This window comes from Microtus oregoni, unplaced genomic scaffold, assembly GCF_018167655.1.
Source record: "Microtus oregoni isolate MIOR12 unplaced genomic scaffold, Mior012 000002F_ref0000024, whole genome shotgun sequence".
Taxonomy (NCBI): domain Eukaryota; kingdom Metazoa; phylum Chordata; class Mammalia; order Rodentia; family Cricetidae; genus Microtus; species Microtus oregoni.
The window spans coordinates 27,759,948-27,784,505 of record NW_024543061.1 but is presented as its reverse complement, the minus strand read 5'-3'; the positions used below and the strand labels follow the sequence as shown (position 1 = coordinate 27,784,505).

Here is a 24,558-nt window from a genome sequence, read left to right as displayed (position 1 = left end):
AAGCAGCTAGCAGGAAAAGGCCAGCCAGGTGTGTGGCACAGCCCTGTTAGGCCAGACTCTCAGGAGGCTCACACAGAAAGGTCATAAGCTTAATGCCCATTGGAGTTGCAGAGTGCGTTCAAGGCCAGCCCAGGCAACTTAGTGAAACATTGTATTAAAATATAATTATTTGAAAAGGAGAGTTGAGCATAGCTTGGTAGTAGAACACTTGCCTAGCATTGTATGAGGCCCTGGGTTCAATTCTCAGTATCACCAAGCAAAAAAGAGGCTCCTCAAATCTCTGTCCCCAGTACCCTGCAACAGGTAGGCCCCTGGCACATCTGAATTTTTGGTCTGTGGAAGCCTTCCTGGGCCCCACAATGCAGCTCCTCTCTGGGGCTATCAATCCACTCCCCAAGGCTGATGAGTTTTTCTGATCTTCAGAGGAGGCAGGAAGTTGGCAGGAAACCCAAGCCGGTCCCCAGCCTTAACAATGTCCTCATCTCCATCCCCTGACCTCCCAGGAAGCCACCCATCATGGCCAAGCTTCCCCAACTGCCAGAGTCCCAGACCTTCCCAGGGCTGCCACCCATGTCCGTGCCTCTCTCCTGGCCTTATTTTCTACTTCCAAGTCTGGTTCCTTGGGCACCAGTGAAAACCTACTTGCTTGGCAGAAACATTTTGATCCTCAAGATAAACACCTCACAAAATAGCCTTGAGTCACTTTTGAGCATAAGGGGTAATTTGCTTGCAAAAATATTGTAGATTTAAATGGAGGAATCAGAAGTAGTAGAAGGGACAAGAGAAATCAGAAGTTAAAATAGCCACAGTTGAGTCTGCCTTAGGAAAACCAAGACCCGTGTGCACTACAGCTTCCCTCTGCCTCCCCAGGCCAAGCACTCGGAATGCTTGTGTTTTCCCACCCCCTCCATCTCTGTCACAACCATTGAGCACATGACTTGCTTTATTTTTCAATGAACAGATCTTTATTGGTGCTTTGAATTGACACAGGTTCCATGGGATTCAAGGCAAGTGACAGGAGGGAACACCGTTGTGAGGCAGGAAGGACTCCCGGGGAGGAATCCCAGAGCAGTTAGCACTCTCCTCCAAGGATCTGAATCCTGGGGGCCTTAGCCAGGATCAAGCTCAGCTGAGCAGGCTTGGAGACCTAAAGGCGACTGAACCACACCTCAGGGGATCTAATATTCCTAACGTCCCTGGAAGCTTCTGCCAGCCTTGAAGCTTTTCTTAGGCCCTGCTCTAGACCACCAAGCTGTCCACCCTCCCCCACCAGGGGCAAGGTAAGGCTCCTGCAGAAGGAAGAAAGCTGAGAACAAGTGGAAAGACTGGCCAAGCCCAAAGACACCCCCTGAGGACATCTGCTCACCAAAGACAAGATCCCACCACCAACCCTGGGGGCAAAGAAAGGGGTTTCTTAGTGGGAGCCCTCCGAAGGCTCCTCCTCAATGAGCTCCAGGTCAAACTCATCCTCCAAGGAGTTCCCTACAGGCAGCAGGCGGAACTTCTTCCCTTTCAGAGTGCAGGTGCGGTGTTCGAAGTCCAGCACAGCATTGTGGTCCTGCAGGACGTCGGTGCCGATGATGGCTTCTTCTGCACTTGCGTTGGCCACCAGAAACTGTGCATTCAGCTTCAGCTTGCCCAGGGTCACTTCTGTGTCCCATACACCCAAGATCTTCATCTCGGCTCCATTGGCCACTTTGACCACGTTCTCAAAAGGCCGAAGGGTGTCCAGGTCACCATCAGTGACCTCCTCCCACAAGCTTGGGTGCACCACGGACACCTGAGCCCCAGAGTCCACCAGGAACCTCACAGGCACGTGGCCGATCTTCCCTTTAAGGTAGTAGCCCTTACCCATGCTGTTGGCAAACAGAATCTCTCTGGGTTTCTGACCGTGGGTGGCCCCAGAGTCCCCAAAGGTCTTCAGAAGAGCCTCCTTCACAGAACTGTAGTCACCCTGGGCCTGGGAATTGAGCCCGTTGTAGACATCCAGGGCATCTCCTCTGAGCGACTCTTTCAGGAACCTCAGTTTGGTGGTATGGTCCCAGTGGTTGAGGTCATCAATAACTTCAAAGCGGTGTAGCCAAACGCTGGGGGCTACGTTAGCCCCATTGAAAGGTTCTGGGATGAAGGCATGCTCCCGCTGGCCTTCCTTGCTGCTGGCTCTGCCGGTGGCCATCCCTCCGCTCACCTCTGGAAGTTCAGCCGCAACACAAGCCAAGTACAGAAAGGCACAGAGCAGTGTGGGCGCAATCACGCTGGAGACCAAGGCCTCTGACGACAGGACTGTGTACTTGCCCAGCCTGGGCAAGTTGAAGGGAGCAGGTCCAGGGTATCTGGCAGGCTGTCTGTGTTCGGCTTGTTCTGTACGCGGCCTTTTTGATGCCCAGCTGGGCCCCCAGGGCTCCTCATTCTCCTTTGTTCTAGAAGCTCCACCCCCTTGTCCCGCCCTCCTGTCAGCATCTTGCCTGACTAGCAAGATGAGTGCCCCACCCTCGGTACCCATCCACCTGACACCAGCCAGCCCACCTGGTAAGAAAGGCAGTCTCAGCCAGAGTCAGTGGCCAGGGCTGAGGGACCCTCCCCAACCTGGGTCCCAGAATAACCCAAATGAGGGCACAGATGTGGTGACATTCCGGAGTGTATCACGAGCCAGAGAAGGGGAAACAGGAAGCAGGTCTCCATCTGCTCCAGCAGAGGGGACCCCTTCCACCTCACTCATCCCTGCTGGAGGCGGTCAAGGGAAGGCACTCGGACACGTTGCTCTCTCAGCGTGCGCACCGATGAGATGACTCATACGTTCTAGATTAAATGTGGAGCCTGGAGAGAGAAACAAGGGATTTCAGAATCAAGAAATCTCAAGTCTATCATGGGTCTCTCTCACCTGTCCATCACCTGCTTTCTACCCACCCATCTATATCCCCACCTGTCCGTCTCCACTGTCTATCCATCACATAGCTATCATCCATCGTGTGTCGACCGTCTCCAACAGCTAGCAACCATATACCCACCTATTTTCATCTGTTATCTGTTTACCTATCTGTAGCTTCATCTGTCTCTAAGATCTATCAATCATATGTCTATCTACTTATATGTATCTCTATCACTATCATCTCTTTATTGTGACTTTTTGAGAGGGTCTTCCTGTGTAGCCCAGCCTAGCCTTGAACTCATAGCCAATCTACCTCAGCCTCCAGTGCGCTGGGATAGCAGAAGTACACCCTCACAAGCATGGACAGAAATTCTTTCCAAGTCAGTTAGGGCCTTCCCCACACATAAAAATTTATAAACACATTTTACTGTGGTCATTTTCTTTACTGGCCACTCCTAATTCAGAGTCGGCACCACTATGGGGCAAGACCTTGGCCTATGGGTTCATGAAGACCCAGAAGTAGGTGGGCACAAATCTTGAACTTCAGAGAATGATGTTCTGAGTTCAGCAGCAGACTGGACTCACTCCAGGTCTGGGTGAGCCCCATGCCCAGCCCCTCGAGGACAGTATCTCCTCTCCCTGCCCTTCTTTCTTGTCTTCTAAAAGGCCTTCCAAGAGTCCCTACCCCCAAAGCTCCAACCTTTCTCACACACATACCTCATCTGAAAAGCTACGAGAACCTCACTAGTTTGTTCTCAGTGGGAAACACATGCAGTATGGAGCCGGGGGGGGGGGGGGGGGGCTCCGTCCGGAGGAGATTGCCATGGTGACACATTGTCCCCTCCACTGCTGGGATCATGACAGCCTCGCCTGTGTCCCTGACAACCACAGAGCAAATCTGCAGGTCCAAGGGCTCAAGCTGGCCTGTGTGTGAGTTAGGGACAGAGAAGGGTCCCAATTTCATGGCTCTGTTCAGATGTCATCTTCTCCAGGGAGCTCTCTAGGCTGTGCTGACACAAGGCATACTTCTGGGGGAACATGTGTTCTGTCCTCTCCTGAGCTTGTTCACAAGTCCTCCTGCAATGACCCAAGGCTGGAGCACATGACACTGACATCCATGATGGCCTTTGCTCCTCTAGAAACTTATCCTGGGACAGAGTGGCCTGTGCAGGACCCTGGGCCTAGCTATGTGCAGTCACAGAGAGGGAAAGGTTAAAGAAGGGAGGTCAGGATAGGTTAGCGGGCACCTATGGCTGTTGTGTCTGGCTGAGAGAATGCTCCTGTCTCTCTCCTTAGACCAGCCATCACTCGGCACCTAGCTGGGGCCTCTGTACTACCGCTGTATTGCCCCAGGGTCTCCACCACTCTGCAAGCCCCTCCGCATGTTCCACCTGGCACAGTGAGCCATCAGAGATGCATTTGGTCAACAGGGTTCATCACAGCTGCCTGACTGAGGTGGGGCCAAGGTGGCATACCAGGATCCCAAGGGAGTGGAATGGTTGCCGGAAAGGGATCAGGAGAAGGTAGGACTCCAAGGCAATTGTGCAATGAACAACACGTATCCAGAGACAGGGCCCAGCTACCTACAAGACTAGAAAGCCCCTTCTGCAAAGAGACACTTATGGATGGACTTGGGGCTCTGGGGATGAGTGTGATCCCATGAGCCAGAGGTCTGACCCTGTGACTTCCTAGCTCCCCGGGATTCATCACCCTGCACACCAGGTCCCCTGGAAGTGGCGACAAGCAGAGACGTGGCTGAGGGAGGCTTTGTACTGGTAGAGAGCCGGGAGATGTCTGCGACAGAGTTCTCAGGTCAACTTCCCAATGTGGAAGTCAGAGCTCTGGTCCAGCACCGTAGCTGCATGGCACAAATGAAGATGAGCTGGAAGGGATGCTGGGAGGCTGCCCTGTGACCCGAGGGCTTGTGCTGCTGCTGGCCTCTGTACAGGGCAATGGCCATGGCCCATAGTGAGGCAAGAACTGATTATTAAAGGTTCAGAAAGTTTCTGAGTTTGTTGCTAAGTGGATTCATAGCTTGAAATTGGATGCAGAGGAGTAATGATACCACGGAAATTGGCAAAGACCAATTTTGGAGTTTTTCCCCCTTGAAAACTGATTTATCCCTGCATGAATACATGTCCGTCTCCATCCCCACTCTCAGCCCACCACTTGGGCCTTATAAAGGAGCCCCTCAGATCCCAACTGCTCTCCAGTCTCTGTGCTTGGGTTGCCATAGCTTGTGGCAGGTGCTTTCTGTGCAGGGACCAGTTCCCTTTCCCAGAGCCATGTGGTTTCTGTTAGCTGAATGCAGGGCCCATTTCTGGCTAGTCATAGGAACATGACCGATGTGAGTTCTTAAGTCCTAAGCTTTTGTTAGGTACCCACACCTGGAACACCTGGAAAACTGGAGACCTGGCAGTGATGGGTGCTGACAGTGTACTGAGAATCTAAACCCACAGGGTAGGTGAGAACCATCGCCTCCTCCCAGAACCCGGGACATCAGGTGTAATTATTGACCAGTATAGATAGGTATTGGGGCTAGGGCGGGACACCCTCATTATCACCTGTGAGTACCTCTGTGTGTACTTTGAAGCAGGCACCCTGAACTTGACCCAGGAAGAGACAGCCCAGGACAATAAACAGGAAGGGCACGGGGAGCCTCCACCCTCTGCCCTCTTGTGTAGGTTTTGCACCAGCTCCGGTTCTTGGCTATTTCTCTCCACAGCAAAGTTGCCAGCTTGACAGAAGCCCAGGACAGAGTTGCTTGGGCCCAAGAAGGCCTTAGTGTGAAGTGGAGATTCTCAGTCCTGCTTTTATTTATGGGTTTATTTGTTTTCTTTTTGAGACAGGTTATTACTCTGTAGCCCAGGCTAGCCTCAGACCCACAGGGATCCCCATGTAAACCACCACACCGGGCACCCTAGCCTCTTTAAATGGTTCCTGATTCCCGGTAACATTGGAGAGAGGCCTGAACCTCCACAACACGCAGAGAGATGAAACTGTTTCTTGAACGGAGAGTCAAGGATGCGTGATGCTTTGGGAATAGCAGTGCTCTTTGCGGGACCTGGCCTAGAAGAGAAGACACAGGAAAGGCCAAGTCCTAGGCTACGCAGGACTCCTTGCCCCTCCTGTCAGATTGCAACTCAGAGGTTTTCAGGGCAGCAAGGAAGGTCTAAGGGAGATGGGAACCGCGCTTTCTTCACTAGCCCCCTCCCCACCATAAAGGCTTCATGAACTTCGCTCTAACTTGTTTCCATCCTGCGTCCTGAGATTTTCACGCCTGCTTTCATCTTGCACCAGGCCCTGCAAATGATGTGGCTATTGTTTCTGTCATCGCTTTGTCTGTCCCATCCAATGACAGACCCTTCTCTTCACACACATCTGCACGCACTTCCTACCACACAGAAACATACTCTACACACGCCACACACACTTCCTAGACACGCTAGCGCTAGGATTCAGATCTGCCCTTCTGGGGAGAAGAGAGAGCCTTTCATGTGGAGGCACCTGCTGTTTACTAGCCTCTAGGCACACTTGCTGCTTCCAGAACAAGGCAGGTCCCCAGTGCGGGGCTTACACGCTAATGAAAACTGATTGCCAGTGTTTAACAGCTGGGTTTTGAAGAGTTTAAGACCAACGTCTGCATGTCAGCCAACCCACTTAAAGCAGCCCCTGGTCCCAGGCACGCTCCTTTGAAAGGAGCCAGTTTGTAAGTGGGTCATCCGGTCCGAGGCTCCTTCCTACTCCATGAGGCCAATGGCATGAGGCGCTCCATTTTTTCTACATCTGGGCCCTCAACACAGAGGGCAGGGGCTCCTGTCTGCCTGCTGTGCCCTGCACAAACCTCAGCTAACCCCAAAGCTCTGCCCTGGGACCGGTGTGAACTGCAGGCGTTGGCATAGCTCCTAGAAGAACCACCCACTGCATGTCCCACTTCCAGCCCTGCTTTGGGAGGCTTGTGATAGCAGGTCTTCCGCCGAGAAGAAAAATGAAGAGGTAATTTTGACTCCAAAATCTAGCGCCAGGCTCGGAATGTGGCTGAGTTGGTAGAGTGCTTGCCTTGCATATCCAAAGCCCAGAGTTAAATCTTCTGGTTCTGAATAAACCGGGTGTGGTGGAATTGCACCAGTAATCCCAGCCCTTGAGAGGTAGAGGCAGGAGGATCAGGAGTTCAAGGTCATTCTTGGCAACACAGTTTGAGGTCAGTCTGGGACAGGTGCGACCCTGGTTCAACCCGGTCATCTAGCTAGGAACCCTGGGGTCCAGGAAGGTACAGTCAAAGCAAGGCATACTAGGAATTCCAAGGCAGGTTCCTCAATACTGAGCCACAGGCCTGCCATCACGGGGCGGGAACTGCCCAGCACTCACAACAGCTGTGGATGAGACACGTGGCAAGACGGCTCTCCTGTTTGCCCTTTGGGGCCATGCCAGGTTCCCCACAGTGAGTGTCTCTGCCCAGTCCTCACCAAATGCCAGCGAGTACTCACTGCTCATTGCCCCACTCTTCTGGAACCTCCTTTCTGGTTGGGTTGCCCTCCTCAACCACTGCCAGGAGCTCTGCCTCTGGAAATGTTCCAGCATGGCAACCTCTGCCAATCTAGCACACAGGCAGCATGACATGCAGGGTGAGTCACTGGTCCCATGGGGTACTCAAAGGGTATGGGGAGTTGTGACTTAGGCCCCATTTATTTCATTGTGAGCCCTTGGATCGGGGATCAGGACCAGAAGCAATCGATGGGTTGATAGGTACATTCTGGGTGACTAACCCCTAGGAGTTCAAGTTACCAAAACTGGTTCTCTCCTCCCTTTATCTATCGATCAAATATGAAGATTACTAATGTGTCCTGAAGGCCTCCCGGTCTCCCTGTCAGGGCCAGGCCCTCACACTGAGTTTCCATATTTTTCTCCTATCATGGTTTCCCTCTGCGTCTGCCCTCTGCCCTTTGCTCTTCACCCTTCAGAGTCACAAAGGTCCAAGGGCTCTGTCTGGCCAGGCAGCGGCACCCAGGGAAGATTCTGAAGATTCTTCCTTCTGTCTCTTATGCCCTGCATCTTACCCACCCAGCTGAGCCTGGGAAGACTTCAAAAATCAGGTCCACACAACTTCAGGGACATTGACCACTACCTTAGAGGCCACTATAGCTTATGGGATACCCAGACAGCCAAGATACACAGACTGAGAACTGTCCAGAAGAAGTGGGCTTCTCAGGACACTAGAAACCCTGGCTTAGGGCGAGCCATGTGGGAGCCTACCTCAAAGGCAGCTTTGTTCTGATGCCAAATTGTTTTAATTGCTCCTAACGCTAATCAGGGTGGTGAGTAACAAAAGCCCATAAGGTACCTCACACGGGGCACTGTTTCTTCTGCCAACCCAGCTATTGCCTGTCACAGGAGCCCAGGTAGCCAAAAGGGCATCTTCTCTGGCATGACAGAGTGATCTCTCCTTAAGCATCTGGAAGAATGTGTGAAAATCTCCAGGCGATTGGTACTCTAAGGTATTGTAAGGTACTGTAAGGCTTGGTCCGTTGTGGCTTCATTCCACTCCACACACGTACAGAGGCCCAGCCTGCCTCCCTTTGAGGAGCCCACACCTGTTGACCTCTCGGAGCTCAGAAGCAAGTGCGGTTACAGACACAAATCTAGATTCTCTGAGTCTAAAGAGAAGACAGAGGAGAAGCCACAGAGGTTGTGGGCTATTTGTACACTATGTGTAGATAGAATGCTAGGATTGGTTTAATAAAAAGTTGAACGGCCAATAGCTAGGCAGGAGGTATAGGCGGGACTTCTGGGCAGAGGGTGAGCAAGTGGGAGAAGACTCTAGGAGAGAGGCTGTGAGAGTTGTGAGGGGACAGGGAGGAAGCAGGACGGGTGGCAGGCGACGGAACGTAGGTGGACAGAAACAGGTTAATTTAAGTTGTAAGAGCTTGTTAAAACCAAGCCTAAGCTAAGGCCAAGCTTTCATAGTTAATAAGTCTCCATGTCGTTATTTGGAAACTGCCTGGCAGGACAGAGAAAGACTCGTTACACACAGATGCTTGGGGACCCTGGGCAAGGTGACAACAATTTCAGAAATCAAGCAAGGTCACTGAAGATCACCAAAATCAATGGCACGTTAAAAGAGAAACTGATGAGACACGATGGGTTATACACACTGAAACTGAGGCAGGAGAATTGAAAGTTCCAGGCCTGTACACAACTGCACAGTGAGACAGTGTTTCAAAAGAAGGAATAAAGACAAGTTATGCCGGGCACACTGGAGTGCGCCTTTAAACCTGGCACTTAGGAGGCGGAGGCCGGCCGATCTGTGTGAGTTTGAAACCAGCCTGGTCTACAGAGAGAGACCCTGTCCGAAACAGACAAGAAGCTTACTATCATAGAAACCATACCCTGAGGACATCCATAAACCAAAACGAGTTTGTTTTTATTTATCTCAGTCAACCATGTGGCAGGGGGTCTGGGGATGAAGGTCCCAGGACTCTTGGTAACTGTGAACACAGCAGACAGGAAGGCTCTGAGGAGAAGGTTAGGCCCTGGATAAAGCGTCTGATGAAGAATGTGTGTGTGAGCACAGAAAAATGCATCCAAACAAAGACTCAGGTACAATAGGGAGTTGGTAGACTCGTGGCTCACATTCATTTTCTCCTGTATATATTATTTGAATATATTCTCTAACAAGGAAAAGTTCTATACAAACAAGTGAGATGCAAGGAAGATCACTCAATGGTTAAAGTGTTTATTGCACAAACCAGAGTTCTGGTTCTTGGTACCCACAAAAATGCCAGGTACAGTGGTGTGCACCTGTAATCTCAGCACTGGGGAGGTAAGACAGGGGCATTCCTGGTGCTCACAGACCAGCAAGGCTAGGCATATCAGTGAACTCTAGGTTCAGCTATTTCTGGTCTCACAAAATTAGCTAATGGGGCTGGAGAGATGACTCGGTGGTTTGGGTGCTTACTGCACATGCAGAGGACGCAGGCTTGGTTCCCAGCAGTCACATGGCTGTGCACAGCTATCTGTAACTGCAGGTCCACGGGATCCAACACTCTCTTCTGACCTGCGTGCTGGCGGTGCACCTGTTACAAAGGATAGAGAATAACTACAGACGACAACCATGTCAGCCTCTGACTCTGCACGCATGCGCAAGGGTGTGTGTGTTCACGTACATGTATTTAAAAGAGTAAAAAGCGAACAGGGACCCTTTACCCAGATCCTGGCCAGCTCCCTTAGCAGCTTGCCTTGGGGACAGGTGGTCTGAGCCTATCTCAGCTCCCTGCTGTGCCTAGCAAATTCTGAACTGGCTCCTGCCTCATCCTGGACTCTGACTCGGATGGCCAGTAGCCTGCCCCATCCCCTCCCTCCACCACCCCAGGCCCTATCTCCACCCTGCAGCTCTTACTCAGCTGCTTGTATGGGGACCTCTCCTGTACCCTCATTTCCTGGGCCTCCCTATCCTCTATAAGTCCCTTGCTTTATCCAAAATGGCAGACATGAGTCTACGGGCCTCTGGATCCTACATCTTGGGGGTCCAGGAAGGACTCTCTTTTCTGGCAGTCTTACTAAGAACCATGGAATGATGATGGTTCTACTACGGTGCAGGCTGTACCCATCTTGCCAAGCCAGTGTGCCAGGACACAAGGCTGGATCTGCTGGAAGGGGAAGCATTAGGTCACCAAGATGCCCTGTGTTCTGGGTGCAGGCTCATGGCTTCACTGCTGTTTCTGCTCACTCACGCCGCTGGCTTCTGTGTGAAGGACCTGCAGTGGCCGTCCACTGCACCTGCAGCCCTTCATCCCGCAGCTCCTGACCCAGCTGTCTGCATGCTGGGCTCTGGGCTTTAGGATTCCTGGACAGTTCTGCTTAGTCTCTCCTGCCCAACTGTGTACCCAGCCTGTCCTTTCTCGCTGCCCCAGCTTTCCACCGACACGTCCAGGTGGGAGTGCTATTTTATACAGCAAGCAGTTCATTTCTTCTCCCCAGTGCTCCCAGCTTCCTATGCTTTTTAGCCATCCAGTGTCATCTTCCAAGAACGTAAGCCTGCTATGTCCTGCTCAATGTTGCCCAAGGCTCCTTGTTCCCACAAAATCTCTCTATTTGGACAGAACATTTGGGTTTTCTTTTTATTCTTGTTTGTTTGTTTGTTTGTTTGTTTTTTCGAGATAGGGTTTCTCTGTGTAACAGTTCTAGCTACCTTGGAACTTGCTCTGTAGATCGGGCTGACCTCGAACTCACAATGATCCACCTGCCTCTGCCTCCCTAGTGCCGGGATGAAAGGCGTGTGCCACCACTGCCTAGCAGACAGAGCATTTGAAGATCCTGCCTCTACTCCCCATGTGCCTTCTACACTAAATGGCTTGAAGTTCACCAGATAGGACAGCTTTCTCAGCCTCCTTTTGTCCCAGTTACCCAGGTGGGCTTAGCCCTGCAGTCAGGTAAACCAGTGCTTCCCTTGGGAGTCACTGGAGGGGCTATGGGCCACCTGCATGACTCCCCTGCTTCCCACAGCAAACCTAGGGGCTGCTGCCTCTACATTTCCCAACCTGGCTCAGCCCCTATCTCAGCTAGAATGCCCAGGCTTGCACCTGGGGGTCCTCCATAGTCACAATTCAGTTCCCATGTTGGATGGTTTGCAACCACCTGTAACTCCCTCCATCTCCAGGGGCTCCAATGCCCTTTTCTGGCATCCATGGGCACTTGTATGTGGGTATGTGCACACAGGTGTACACACACCCAATAAATAAATAATAAAATATTTTTTTTTAATGTAGATGACTCCTGAGGTTGGCTCCGGCCTCCCTCCATATACACACATGTACACACAGGCACACACAGAGGAACATGAATACACACATGCAAAAAAGAAGATAGACATGTTGCCTAATCCAAACAATTGGTTCCCTGAAATATGGAAATATGTATCCTGATAGCTTCTGATTAGCTTTTTCAAACCCTGGTAATGACATGAGATAATCTCCGGATGCTCCAGTGGGTCCCCACTGGTTTGAAAAACTGACCAAGCCAGCTGGGAGGGATCAGCTGGGTTCCATGAGACAGGATAGTACTTGCTCGACCTTCTAAGGGGCAGGGCAGTATTGTAAATCACTAACCTGTCACCTACTTTACTTCTTAAGCCTGCAATATGGATGAACTGTTACAAAATAACACTGGGATGTATAAATAAATGAAGGCACCATTGGTTACAAAGTCACCAGGCATGGTGCTGTGCTCAGAGCCTCGGGTGACAGGAAGTAGGTGGCAGATGGTGTCTGAGACTTGGAGCGGCTTTGTCGGTGCTATCAATGCCCCCAAATGTTAACATGTGACCACGCTTCCTCTGGCAAACTCCAGGCCTGGAGCGTGTGTCAGCCCAGACTTTGCTGAGGAGCCAGGCACCTGTGTGCAGTTGGCCCGCTCTGCCAGACTGCCTACCTTCAAACCCTCACACAGACAGTTGCCTTTGAGGGTCCTGAATAAATAAGCTTTCTAAACCTTGGGCTCCATCCAGGGTTGTTCCAGGGTTAACAAAGAAATCCAAAGCTGGATGTGTTCTTGGTCTCCGACTCTGCTGTCCACTCTGGTTCTTATTGTGCAAACAGAATTTCTTCATCTTCCTTGTCCCCTCCTACCTCCTCCTGGCCCCTCAATGGCTGCCTAGACAAACCTCCTCAGCTCTTCATTTCCTGCTTTCAAAAATATGTTTATTCAACTTGACAGAGAAGATGGGAGGTGGGTCTGGTTGCCTGCCTTCCCCAACCATCCTCACTGTCTACTCCCACCCCACCCCCAGTCTCTGAGCCAGTTCCCACCTGAGCCCCACTCACAGGCCCCTAATCTCCAGCAAAACTGTCCCTCTTCTGGAACCTATCCAGAGTCAAGCCTGCTGCTCTCTTTGGCCAAGATGTCTTCCCTGCCAGAGCTGTTCTGGAGATGTTAGCAAGGGACTTTATGGACATCCACACATGCTCACACACACGTTCACACACATGCTCACACACGCACACACATACAATGACTTACAGAGGATGACTAAAAATTTACAAATAACACTGGGCAGTGGTGGCGCACACCTTTAATCCCAGCACTCAGGAGGTAGAGGCAGGCAGATCTCTGTGAGTTCAAGGCCAGCCTGGTTTACAAAGTGAGTTCCAGGACAACCAGAACTGTTTCAAAGAGAAATCCTGTTTCAAAAAGCAAAACAAACAAAAATTTACAAATAACAGTAAGATACACTATTTTTCATGGGATATAACACATAACCAACCAAATCTAATTTTTTTCTTCCTTCCTTCCTTCCTTCCTTCCTCCCTCTCTCTGTGTCTCTCTATCACTTGTTCACTCTCTCTCTCTCTCTCCCCCTCCTCTCTCTTTTCCTTCCTTCCTTTTCTTTCTTTCTGACAAGATATACAGCTCAGGCTGGCCTCAAACAATCCTCCAGCCTCTGCGAATCGAATTCATTGGTTTATATTAAAACAAACATATTTATCTAACATACTGTGTGTCAAAGGACAACTTATGGGTGTCTGTTGTCTCATACCACGTGATTTCCAGAGATCAAACTTGGTCTCTTCCAAAGCTGGGTTTGCGGGCATCAGCCCCACCCAGCCAGCATTCCCCTGTGCTCTGGTAACACAAACTCTGGTGCTTGTCCGCAGCACTGAGCTGTTTCCTCAGAGCTCCGGCCCCTCGCCTTGGTCGAGTTCTCAGTCTGTAGCCCAGGCCAAACTGCACTCACTGGGCAGCCCTAGTTGGCTTTGAACCTCTGCTCTTCCTACTGCCACCTCCCAAGGATGCAGACAAGGCACCACAGGGTTGACACTAAGGACCGGCACGAGCAAAACTGAGTTCTTCGTGGTCGGGCCTGATCTTTCATGGATTACTTGAGGAAGGTTTTCACCACCCACCAGGAGCCAAGAGCAGAAACTGCCTGCTGCCTCACACCTCCTGTGGCTTCAAGCCGCAGCCATCAGACAACTCCGAGGTCTGTCCCTGCTCTCCACGCTATGACGGCCATGCCCACCTTGATTCCCACAGGCAGTGCCTCCTCCCTCCTCCCTCCTTCCCTCCCTCTCTCTCCTCTCCCTCATGACTTCACTGCGCTCAAGTCCTGCCCTGCTCTGTTCTGGGCAAAGCCAGGCTCCCAGAGCCCAGTGGTCACGATTTTCCGACCCTCATCTGACTCCCCAGATCCATGTCTGGTACGTGCTCCACCCTCAGCCTCTGCTTCTTCAGCAGAACTGGGATCGGAGCTTCTTAACTGACCCCCACCTTGAGTGGACTCAGAAAGCAGGCCAGGTCCCTCCTCTCGACCTCCATCTTCTCAAGCCTCCCTGTCCCTGCCTCCTCTATTCCCAGCATCCCTCTTGTATTGGATGCAGCTTATGAGAAGTGGGATCAGGACAGTAGAGGCAGGACAGGTGGATGGTGGGAAGCATGGTGCCTCTCCCAGGTGGTCCATCTGCTGCCATGCCACAGAGAACCGGTTCTCTATGGTTCTCTGTGGTTCTCTGTGACAAGCAGGCAGGAAAATCCGAGTGACCAGAGGGGACTGTACAGCCAGTGTCCTGTCCGCACCTCCTAACGACAGGTTGTTTGCTAGAGTGAGGTGTGAAGGTGATGGAGAGAGGTTTCAGGAAAGGCTTGGGTAGTGACAGTGGAAGGCAGCGTTGTCAGCTGCCCCGGAATGAATGTGAGGACAGGGTGGGCGGCTCAGGGAAGATGGCAGCTGAGGGCAGAGAAAGGCCCTGGTCAGGGGGGCTGGAGAGATGGCTCAGCAGGTAAGAGCACTGGTTGTTCTTCCAGAGGACCTGGGTTTGAGTCCCAGCACCACAAGGAGGCTAACAAGTCTATAACTCAGGTCCCTAGGGATCTAACACCCTCTTCAGGTCCCTATAGGAACTACATGCACATGGTACACAAACAATTGAAAATAAAGAGAGGAGGAGACAGCTGGGAGGTTGGATGACCAGGTGGCTGAGGCCTTGGAGAACTGTAGAGGACATCTCTAGACAGGCAGAAAGGGAGGATTCTGAAATTGCCTTGGAGCGGAGAGGGGACAGTCCTGGATGAAATGATATTGGGTGGCTGAGGAGTCCCTGAGTGTTTTGGACAAGAAGCCACAGGCCAGGCTGTTTCCAGGTTAGCCATGAGCTGGCCACATGCTTATATCTAGGGGTGCTAACCACAGTACCATACCTGGCACCCCAGATATGGCCTGGGTCACAAATCGGCAACCTCTGAAGCCCTCAGCATAGCTCCTGCTATGGGTGGCAGAAGGTAATGCTATAACTCGTTCATGTGAATTTGATGAGACTTCACCACCAGTGTCCTTCCTTGGGAGACCCGAGGCCAGGCCAGGTCCAGTTTCCTCCCGCTGGTGCTGTGGTTTCTCGGGAAAGTCATGGCTTCTCCAACTCAAGGGGAGAAAGGGAGGGTAAACCAGGAGCTGGAACTGAAGGAAGGTTGGATTCCTCATGAGCAAAGACCCTCCTGAGGCCACCTTGTCAACATCCACCCAGTGATCAGTAGATTGGCTGAGCTGAACGCCTTGGCCTTAGGACCACAGGCCTAGGTTGGAGGCCGCACATCTCAGGGCCAAAGAGGTTACACCTGTCCTTTCTCAAGAGCCACAGGAAGTTGCTAAAGTGTCCAAAAGAAGAACCTTGTAGTTACTGTCTTCCCTGATAGCTGTCCCCACCCCTGTCCCACACCCCAACCTGTTGCCTCACAAAGGGTCAAAACAGGAAAGATAAAATCCATCCCACTCACAGTTCCAAAGAACAGATGTGACCTTAGGAGCCTGGCCCCTCCTGGCTCTGGCCCTCACCCTCAGTGTGATCTCCAAAAAGACTTTAAATAATTATTTATTTTTATAATCGTTTTTAATTTATTATTGTCATTTTGTGTGTATAGATACATTGCCTGCATGTATATATGTGTACCACATGGATGCCTGATGCCCACAGAGGTCTGTAAGTGTTGAATTCCCTGGACCTGGACTTACAGATGGTCATGAGCCTCTGTGTAAGTGCTGGGAATTGAACTCAGGTCCTCTGAGAGAGCAGCAAGTTCTCTTGACCACAGAGACCTCTCTCCAGCCCCTCAAATAAATATTTCTAAAATGTTCAGGGATACACGAATGAGTGGATAGGTACATGGCATTGACCCTTGAGCCACAAGCCTTTGAAATATGTCACCGTGGCTTCCTGTCACTCAGAGACCCCACTCTGCCACAGACAGGGCGGTCATATACTCAAGTCCATGGCGCTCAAACTTCTGCACTGCAGGTCCCGTTCCCCACACTGCTGCCACTGAGCACCCACTCAAAGTCCAGAGCCGAACCTGATTAACAACCTGTGTGAAACAGACGGAGAGTAGAAGGCCCCAGACACACACCTCTGCAGAAACCCAAACGGGGCAAAAATGGCCGATTCAACTTTACTGGACTTCCTTATTTTTATTTTTTTGAGACACAGTCTCATGTAGTCCAGGCTAGCCTCAAACTCATTATTTTAGTCCAGGATAACCCTGGACATCTGATCCTCCTGCCTCCACATCTCTACCACCACACCCAATTTGACGCAGTGCTAGGGACCTAAGTCAGGGCTTCATGTATGCTGGACAAGCATCTACCAACGCAGCCACAGCCTCAGTGCCCGAACTTATCCCCCCTCTCAGTTTTGGAAATCCCCAGTGTCTCAAAATCACAATCCCCAGACAAGAGTGCCTAGGTAAACACGGGACTCGCCTCAGCCACAAGCCGCACTGGGTGGGAAATCACCAGCAAGGGGAACTCTCCCCACCCTGCTTCTGCAATCCTGGCAGGCTCAACTCCTGATCCTCTGCAGAGGGTAGGTTATGTAAGAGAGGCCCGTTGTTGAAAGACTTCGGGGCAAGACCCCTCTTCTAAGCTCTCTGTGACCTTGGATGAGGCCTTTGAATTTCTGAGTTGCCCAGCCCCGTGTCATCTAGAAAGGGCTTCGTAGAACAGATGGGGAAAAAACCCGACTCCCCTGGAGCTTAGGCTGAAACGTGGGTAGACAAAGCGCCACTTCTCATTGGTTCCTGGGGAGAGCCCGGTTGGAGCCATCTTCAGAGGGCCAGGGGGCTTAGTGATTTTTTTTTTTTTAATGTTTGGTTCTGGAGTGAAGGAGGAAAGGGGGAAGTTAGAAACAGGGGTGACCCTTGCCCAGGGCCGCTCGTTGGTACCCTCCCAAGACTGAGCTGATCCATTCTCCACACTGAGAAAACCAGAAGTGGGCCCCTGTCCTCTGGTGACATCTGAGAAGGGGTATGGGCACTCCTAGGGCAGGACCCAAGTATGTGTAATCCTGTCCCCAAGGGCCCTATCTAGGAGGATCCTGTCCGTGGGGGATGGCTGCCCAGGGAGGCCATGTTCAGGGGGCCTGCTGGGGACTCTGGTGCCTTCCTTACGTGAGCTCAACTGGACCTTTCCTGGGCCACAGTCAGAGCTCTGCAGGGCAGGTGAGATGGAAGGGCCTCATGACAGGCTGCTCCTGCAAAGAAGCTTCCGGTGGTGGTGGTGGGGGCTATCCAGCCACAGCCTCTCTTCCCCACCAGGACACGGTGCGGGGCACAAAAGAAAGTTTACTCGGGCAGTGCTTCCTAAGCCCATTCTAGAAGGGATGCTTTCCCGTTTCTTCTGCGCCTCCTGGGGACAGACCCAGAGGGCTCTAGAGCAGCCCACCTTGAGTCCCATCAGTCCTGCCCCTCACTGTGGGAAGGCCTCATCCCTACAACAAGAGCAGCAGGTTCCATGACGTGACAACCCTGGGGGACGCAGCTGAGACAGCACGGGGGACACCTGGCCTGAAACCCAGAGCTTGGCGTGGTGCTGATGGAGAACTGTGAGATCCTCCTCAACTAGGCCAAAGACAGGCTGCAGCAAGAAAAAAAGTCAGCAACCATGTCCCAGGCAGACTGCGACCAGGAAGCGCCAGGATCACCACAGCCCCGCTGGCAGTGACTTGAGACTACAGGAGTCCTCCACTCACCACTAGGGAATGGCCACCAGGGTGGAGGTCACATGGTTTTAGGGCAGTCAGAACACGGGCGCTGTCTCTCTGTTGCCTCTCCACAAGGCTGGGCTGTCACTCAGTTCACCACACTGAGCTGGGCGGTGTGCTTCTGTCCTGTTCCCAGGTATCACTTGGGCTTCAGGAAGTGCCATCTCTCCTTCCTTGATTTTCCTGGAACTGGGTCTTGATCCTCCTGCTTGTGGGAGGAGATGAGGGAGAGGAGGGGGGGTTGGGGGGAGGGGGGCAAACTTCCATGAGGCAGGCCTATCCAGAGCCTGGACAACAAGCACTGTGCTCAGGCAGGCGGGGCCACAGTCTGAGCCCCAAGACTGGACCACTCATACGACACCCCGTTTCCTTGGCATCCTGTCCATGTTTTCTGGGCAGTGGCAGCAACCTCCTGAATTGAGGGGGGCCCTTGTAGTGATGGGTCCAATCATAGCCAAATGGGGCCTCATCGGGCAGCAGGAAGCTACTGTCAGGGATGAAGTCAGTCCAGGAAGGGTCTAGCCACCCTGGGGGTGTTATTCTCCCAAGGCCAAGATCAGTGCACCTCACAACATCCAAACAGTGTCTGCTGCTAGCCCAGGGTGTCACAAAGTGCCACAGCCGTCCTTCTGGTCTCTGCACAGCCTGAATTTACTTCTGTTGAGCAGATGGAAACATGAGAGCTTAAAAGGTGGGGATGCTGAAGCCCGGAGGACCCTGCCCAGGGGACTCAGTGCAGCATGCTCATTGTATGTCACCTTGGATTCAAGCTGAAGCCTGGACAATAACAAATTCCTACTCCTAACCCCAGTGGATGGGGAGTCAAAAATCAGAAGAGACTGGCCACCAAACTGAAAAAAAAAAAATATATATATATATGTATATATATATATATATATATATATATATATATATACACATGTGCACGCATGTAGATCTTTGTAGATCTGCCGATTTCAAAATAAAAGATTTCTTTGAAAAAAAAATGTTTACGGTCTTTTACTCAGAATTTCACTTCTTCTAAGATTTTTACCTCAAAACTTGCCAGCACACACACAACATGCACACACATACACACACACTCAACAGCACATGCGCACATACACACACACACCAGCAATGGAGGACTTCCTAACAGGGCTGGGTCTGAGTTCCCATAGAGGGGTAGCTCATGACGGAGTTCTGTTCCCCCTACCGCACAAACTGGGCGTGCAGATTCACCTCTGTGATCCCAGCCTATAGGAGGTAGAGGTAAGAGAATCAGAAATTCAAGATCATTTTTGGCTACATAGGGAGTTTGGGACTAGCCTGGGCTATGTGAGACCCTGCTAAAAATAAAAAGTTGGCCTAGGAAGCCTAGAGTTGTTGCTGCTGTTGTGGTTATCACAGTGTCAAGTACCCCAAACACTGTTATTGGGAACACAAATCCAAACAACTGGGGCAGGGCATATAGCTCAGCAGATGGCTTCCATCCCCCAGCACCCCAAGGAAAGAAATAAACAAAAACCCACAGCTGCCCATATTACATACATTCATAGAGACATGTCCTGTGTGTATACACATGTGTCCACACCCTAAATACAACATGGGGTCCCATATCAGAACTGCAGGCAAAAGGTAGATGTTTGTGGGAAAACTAGCAGAGCTCAAATCAAGTCTGGCATTTTGAACGAGGCCAGCTTAACTGTCTGCTCAGACAGATGTGCCCTGGGTAGGAAGAACTGCCTTTGGAGGTGTCGGGACCCCCCAACCATCGTCACTTCTTCTTTGTAGATCTGCCGATTTCAAAATAAAAGATTTCTTTGAAAAAAAAAATGTTTACGGTCTTTTACTCAGAATTTCACTTCTTCTAAGATTTTTACCTCAAAACTTACCAGAGCCTAAGATGGTCTTCAAGGAAGAAATAATAATAATAATAATAAATAATAAATAATAATAAATACAGGAAAGTACAGCAGGCTTGAGGCCAGGCTGGGCTCCTGAGACCCTGAGTCTCAGTGACAAAATGCAAAGGCGTGATCAAGATGCCCAAATGTAGCCAGCTGGCTGTGGCACAATGGACGCTTCCAACAGAAAGCCAGAGGAGCAAGCCAGAACAGCTCTGCCCGGTCCAGCTCTCAGTTCTGAGCCTGAGGGAATGCCACAGGGCACCACGGTGGCCGGTCACTCATCATCATCTTCCTTTGTCCTGAGTGTATGTATTTATATGAATTATGTTTCTACAACAAATGGGTACTTGTTTATCAGGATGAAGGAATAGAAATTCCCTGCCCGTATTAGTTCCTCAAAAAGCAGTTCGTAAAATTCCCATCTGACCCACAATTCACGACTCACTGTCCACCTGAGAAGTGAAAACTCGCGTCCAAAATACAAGAGCAAGCGCGTGTTCTCAGGGACCTTAGTCACCTTAGTCTTTCTCAATGTATTCGTGTGTGGGATGTATGTGTGGGCGTGCCTTCCTCAGAACACGCGTGGAGGTCAGAGGAACGCTTGACAGAGTCTTGTTCTCTCCTTGACCTTTACGTGTGTTCCGGAAATCAAACTCGGGGTACCAGGCGAGTGCAGCTAGCACCTCACTGTCTTGCTGGCCAGAAGCACTATTAGCAATGCCAAAGAACAGAGACAATCCATCAGAACACTGTTCCGGTGAAACAACATGCAGCTTGGTGCAGGTTACAGCAGGCTGGGCACGACGCTGCGTAGTGTGTGATAATTTTTATACAAAATGCCCAGCATGGACGAATCCAAGGAGACAAAGAAGATTCAGGGTTGCCAGAGGCTGAGCCCCAAGTGACTGGTGATAGGTTTAGAGTTCTTTTCAGGGTGAGGAAAATGTTCTATAATAAGACAGCAGAAGCCAGGCATGGTGGGTGCCTCCTGGTACTCAGGAGGCAGAGGCAGGTGGGTCTCTGAGTTCGAGGCCAGCCTGGTCTACAGAGTGAGTTCTAGGACGGCCAGGGCTACAGAGAGACCTTGTCTCAAAAAACCAACAACAAAGATAGTGATGGACACATTGTAATGTATTTTTAAAAACAGAAACAGACAAACAGAGCAACATTGAACTGGATGTTTTAAAGTGACTGGCAAGATGGCTCAGCAGGTAAAGGGTGTTTGTAACCAAACCTGATGACCTGAGTTCAAATCCCCAAGACCCAAGGAAAAGTAGAAGGGGAAACTAGCTTCTGCGAGATGTCTTCTGACCTCTAAAGGAGAGCACTGTGGAGGGGAGCACTGTGGAGGGGAGCACTGTGGAGGGGAGCATTGTGGAGTGGAAGACCATAGAGGAGCACTGTGGAGAGGAGCATTGTGAAATGGAGCACTGTAGAGGAGCACTATGGAGGAGCACTATGGAGGCAAACACTGAAGGGGAACATTCTGAGGGAGAGCATGATGGCAGGTGTAAAGCCATTCTACAAACACAAATAAATAAACAGCAAAAGAGTGATTCTCATCATTTTTTTAATTAGAAAACAAAAAAGAATTCTTCCTTATAAATGATGCTTGGACCTACAGGCTCTTGAAGGGCACCTGAGTGGATGGCTTTCCTCAGAAAGGACATGGAACAGGAAGGATTGGCAGATACAGCCAGGCCCAATCTGAGCCATCCCTCCCTGGCCTGGTGGGGTTGCAGGTCCTGGCTCTTGTTTCCCAAGACTGTATCCCTGTAACTCTGTCCCGATGCCAGGCTCTCTACAGGGTTTGGCCAGGAGTAAAATATAAAGGAGAGCCTGTTTGAAAGAGAGAAAGTGGGAGGAAGAAGTGGCATCTGAGGCTGAGGGTGAGTGGGTGCATGGGGCTCTGAATAGCAGTCCTTCAAATAAAGGTGCCACCCTCCTGGCCAGGGCCACCTGCGAGAACCAGCCTGCTGAGGAGGTGGAGGAGGTAAGAGCCAGCAGCTGGGCGACCGGCACCCAGGGTGGCAAACACGGAGTCGGGTCACCCTGTGGTGGCCAGAGGCCTGCTCCTCCTCCTGGATCCATGCCTCAGTTTCTGCAAGGAGCTCAGCTCTGTATCCTGCCTGGGTGGTCCGCCCCGAACACAGACCAGACGTAGACTGGAAGATGGGACCTACAGGTCACATGGAAGCTGGTAGCAGCCCTCCTTGCCCTTCAAGTCCCAGGTGCCCCTTTCCTGGCTCTCCTGGGTCCCTTTCAACCCTGAGAGTTAGATGGCTTCTAATAAATGCCCCTTCTTCATCTTAAAACTGACCCAGGACACAGAACATGATGGTATGGTCATTCCCAAAGTGCCCGCCACACAAAAGGCACAGTAACCATTGAGCTCCCCACCCAGGGAGAGGTTCACTCCAGCCTGGAACAGCATAGTCAGAAGAAACGGCTTTAGGTCCAGCTTGATCCAGCTTCCAAATTTAACCTTTTTTCTTCCTTTTGTCTTTCTGTCCTTCCTTCCTTCCTTCCTTCCTTCCTTCCTCTATTTTTCCTCTGGAGTCAGAGCTCAAGAGCAGAGAAGCTGGTTAACAAGTATCTCCGGTTCCTGGCTTAGGGTGCTCAGGTAAAGCCTGTTTCTTTTGTTCTTTGGTTTGCTTGTTTATTTGGGGGCTTACTTTTGTTATTCATTCATTCATTCACTTTGTGTGTGAATGTGTGTTTCCTATGGAAGTCTGAGAACAGTTTGTGGGAGTCAGTTCTCTCCATGTGGTACCAGGAATCGAACTCAAGTTGTTACTGTTATTTGTTTGTTTGATCGGGGGTCTTGCTCTGTAGCCCCAGCTAACCTGTAAATCAGGATGTCCATGAGGTTGACCTCAGGCTGGCTTGTGTCCTCCTACCTGCCAACACATAGGCCCTTGTGCCTGTTTACCCAAACCTGCCCCTCCTTGCTCAGCTGCCTTCCCTGTGGCCCCTAATGACACCCACTTGTCAGGGCAGGGCCTTTGGCTGGCAGGCACACCAGATCCCTGGTAGCATCAAGCTTTTGAATTCTTTTGGTTGTCTATCACAGGGATTCAAATCCAGCCTAGGCTGGGAAACATTCCAGGATGGCTCTCTGGAAGCCCCATCAGCTGGCTGACCCATCGACCCCTCAATGCCCAGCTCTGGGCAGGGCTGAGGTGTGGAAGTGTCGAGAAAAAGGGAAATCCAGTTACTGACCAAGTATGTCTGGAGCCCAGGCTCATAGCCAGGTCTGAAGGCTGAGGGGATGGCTCTGGGGTCTGCCCTCCAAGAGGAAGACCCTAGGGAGTGAGGAGGGTACTGCTACTCTTTGTCACAGGCTGTGGACTGGACATTCAGTAGCAAGACCTGGGTGTGGTATGTCAGTCACGGTCGCTAACCACAGGTTGACGAAGGACATACATGTATGTAAATACCTCTAAGTGTTACACAATAACAGTGGACAGAGATTTTGACACATTTGAAGAGGAAGTTACAGAGGCTACAGGCTGGAGAGATGACTCGGGGTAAGGATCTTGCCACCTGAGTTTGGGCCCCAGGATTCATATGGTAGAAAGAGCAAACAGCCGAGCCTGATGGTGCACACCTTCAGTCCCAGAACTCAAGATACAGAGGCAGGAGGATCTCTGTGAGTTCAAGTCCAGCCTGGTCTACATAGCAAGTTCCAGGACAGCCAAAGCTACATAAGAGAGACCCTGTCTTGGGGGAAAAGGGCTGACTCCCATAAGTTGTTCTTTGACCTCTACCATTGCACGTATGCGCACATACACACAAACAATAAATACCTGTACTAAAATCTTATATGTGCCATGTAGCATGTGTTCATATGCGTGTGTGTGTGTGTGTGTGTGTGTGTGTGTGTGTGTACACTTTAGCGAAGGAACCAGTCATCCTGGACTCATAGAGGCTAAGACTGAGGGTCCTGCCAGATGCTTGAGTAGAACACAGATGTCCCCACATCCAGAGAAAGCCATCAAGTAGTCTGATTTGAATCCCAGTCCAAGTACAGGAGTGTGGAGAGCTCTGTTTTCCAGGTGGGCTTGTGGCTGGGCTACTGCCCAGGTCACTCTGTGTGTGACCCATGCTGCATACTACAGGGCTGCTTGGCCACAGAATAAATGGTCCTCCTCAGCATCCTGCTGCCCACAGTGAGAAGGCACTGTGGTCCCTGTCCCTCTGCAGAAAGTCTCAAGTGCATCTGAGCAGAACCTGTTGGCTGGGGGCTTCCACCTAAGGAAGGTCAATGTTCCAGATAAACAGGTCCCTGGGCTACTACAGTGATTCCTGAAATGGGATCTCTCTGACTGTAGCCCAGCTGTGCTGAGTGGGGACACCACCCGAGATCCTCACTCGTCCAGAGGGCCATAAGTGATGTCCTAGGCTGACAACCATCACCAGCCCCTCCCCACTGGGGAATCATGCCCTGAAGGTCCTCCAGGATGTGAGGGCCAGCAGACAACGTAGAGCCCCCGGCGGCTACTGGTCATTTCTGTGTCTGTCTAGCGTCACAGGTCGGAATATAGATTCAGGCCCAACTTGTCTTCCTTTCTGGGAAGGCTCTGGGACTGCTCAGACAGTACCGAGGAAGGTCCACGGGCACAAGGTCCACCTTCACTCATGACATGTGCTAGCTAGCCACACCGGGCTGGTCTTTGTGGGCAAGGGTGAGGTTTGGGGACTTGGCATAAGGGTTGAGGCCTGCTGAAACTGTGGGCCAGCCTGGGAACCGAGTCCCCACAGTGAGGGAAGAAGGAAA

The 24,558-nt window shown here is 51.3% G+C and overlaps 1 protein-coding gene across 1 annotated transcript; it reads right to left on the bottom strand.

Moving 5' to 3' along the window:
* Positions 1-1,414: 1,414 nt before the first annotated feature.
* On the bottom strand, positions 1,415-2,503 carry Asprv1 (aspartic peptidase retroviral like 1). The gene has a single exon (XM_041635594.1). The coding sequence runs from the start codon at positions 2,501-2,503 to the stop codon at positions 1,415-1,417; it is 1,089 nt and encodes a 362-aa protein (XP_041491528.1).
* Between the last annotated feature and the right edge of the window lie 22,055 nt (positions 2,504-24,558).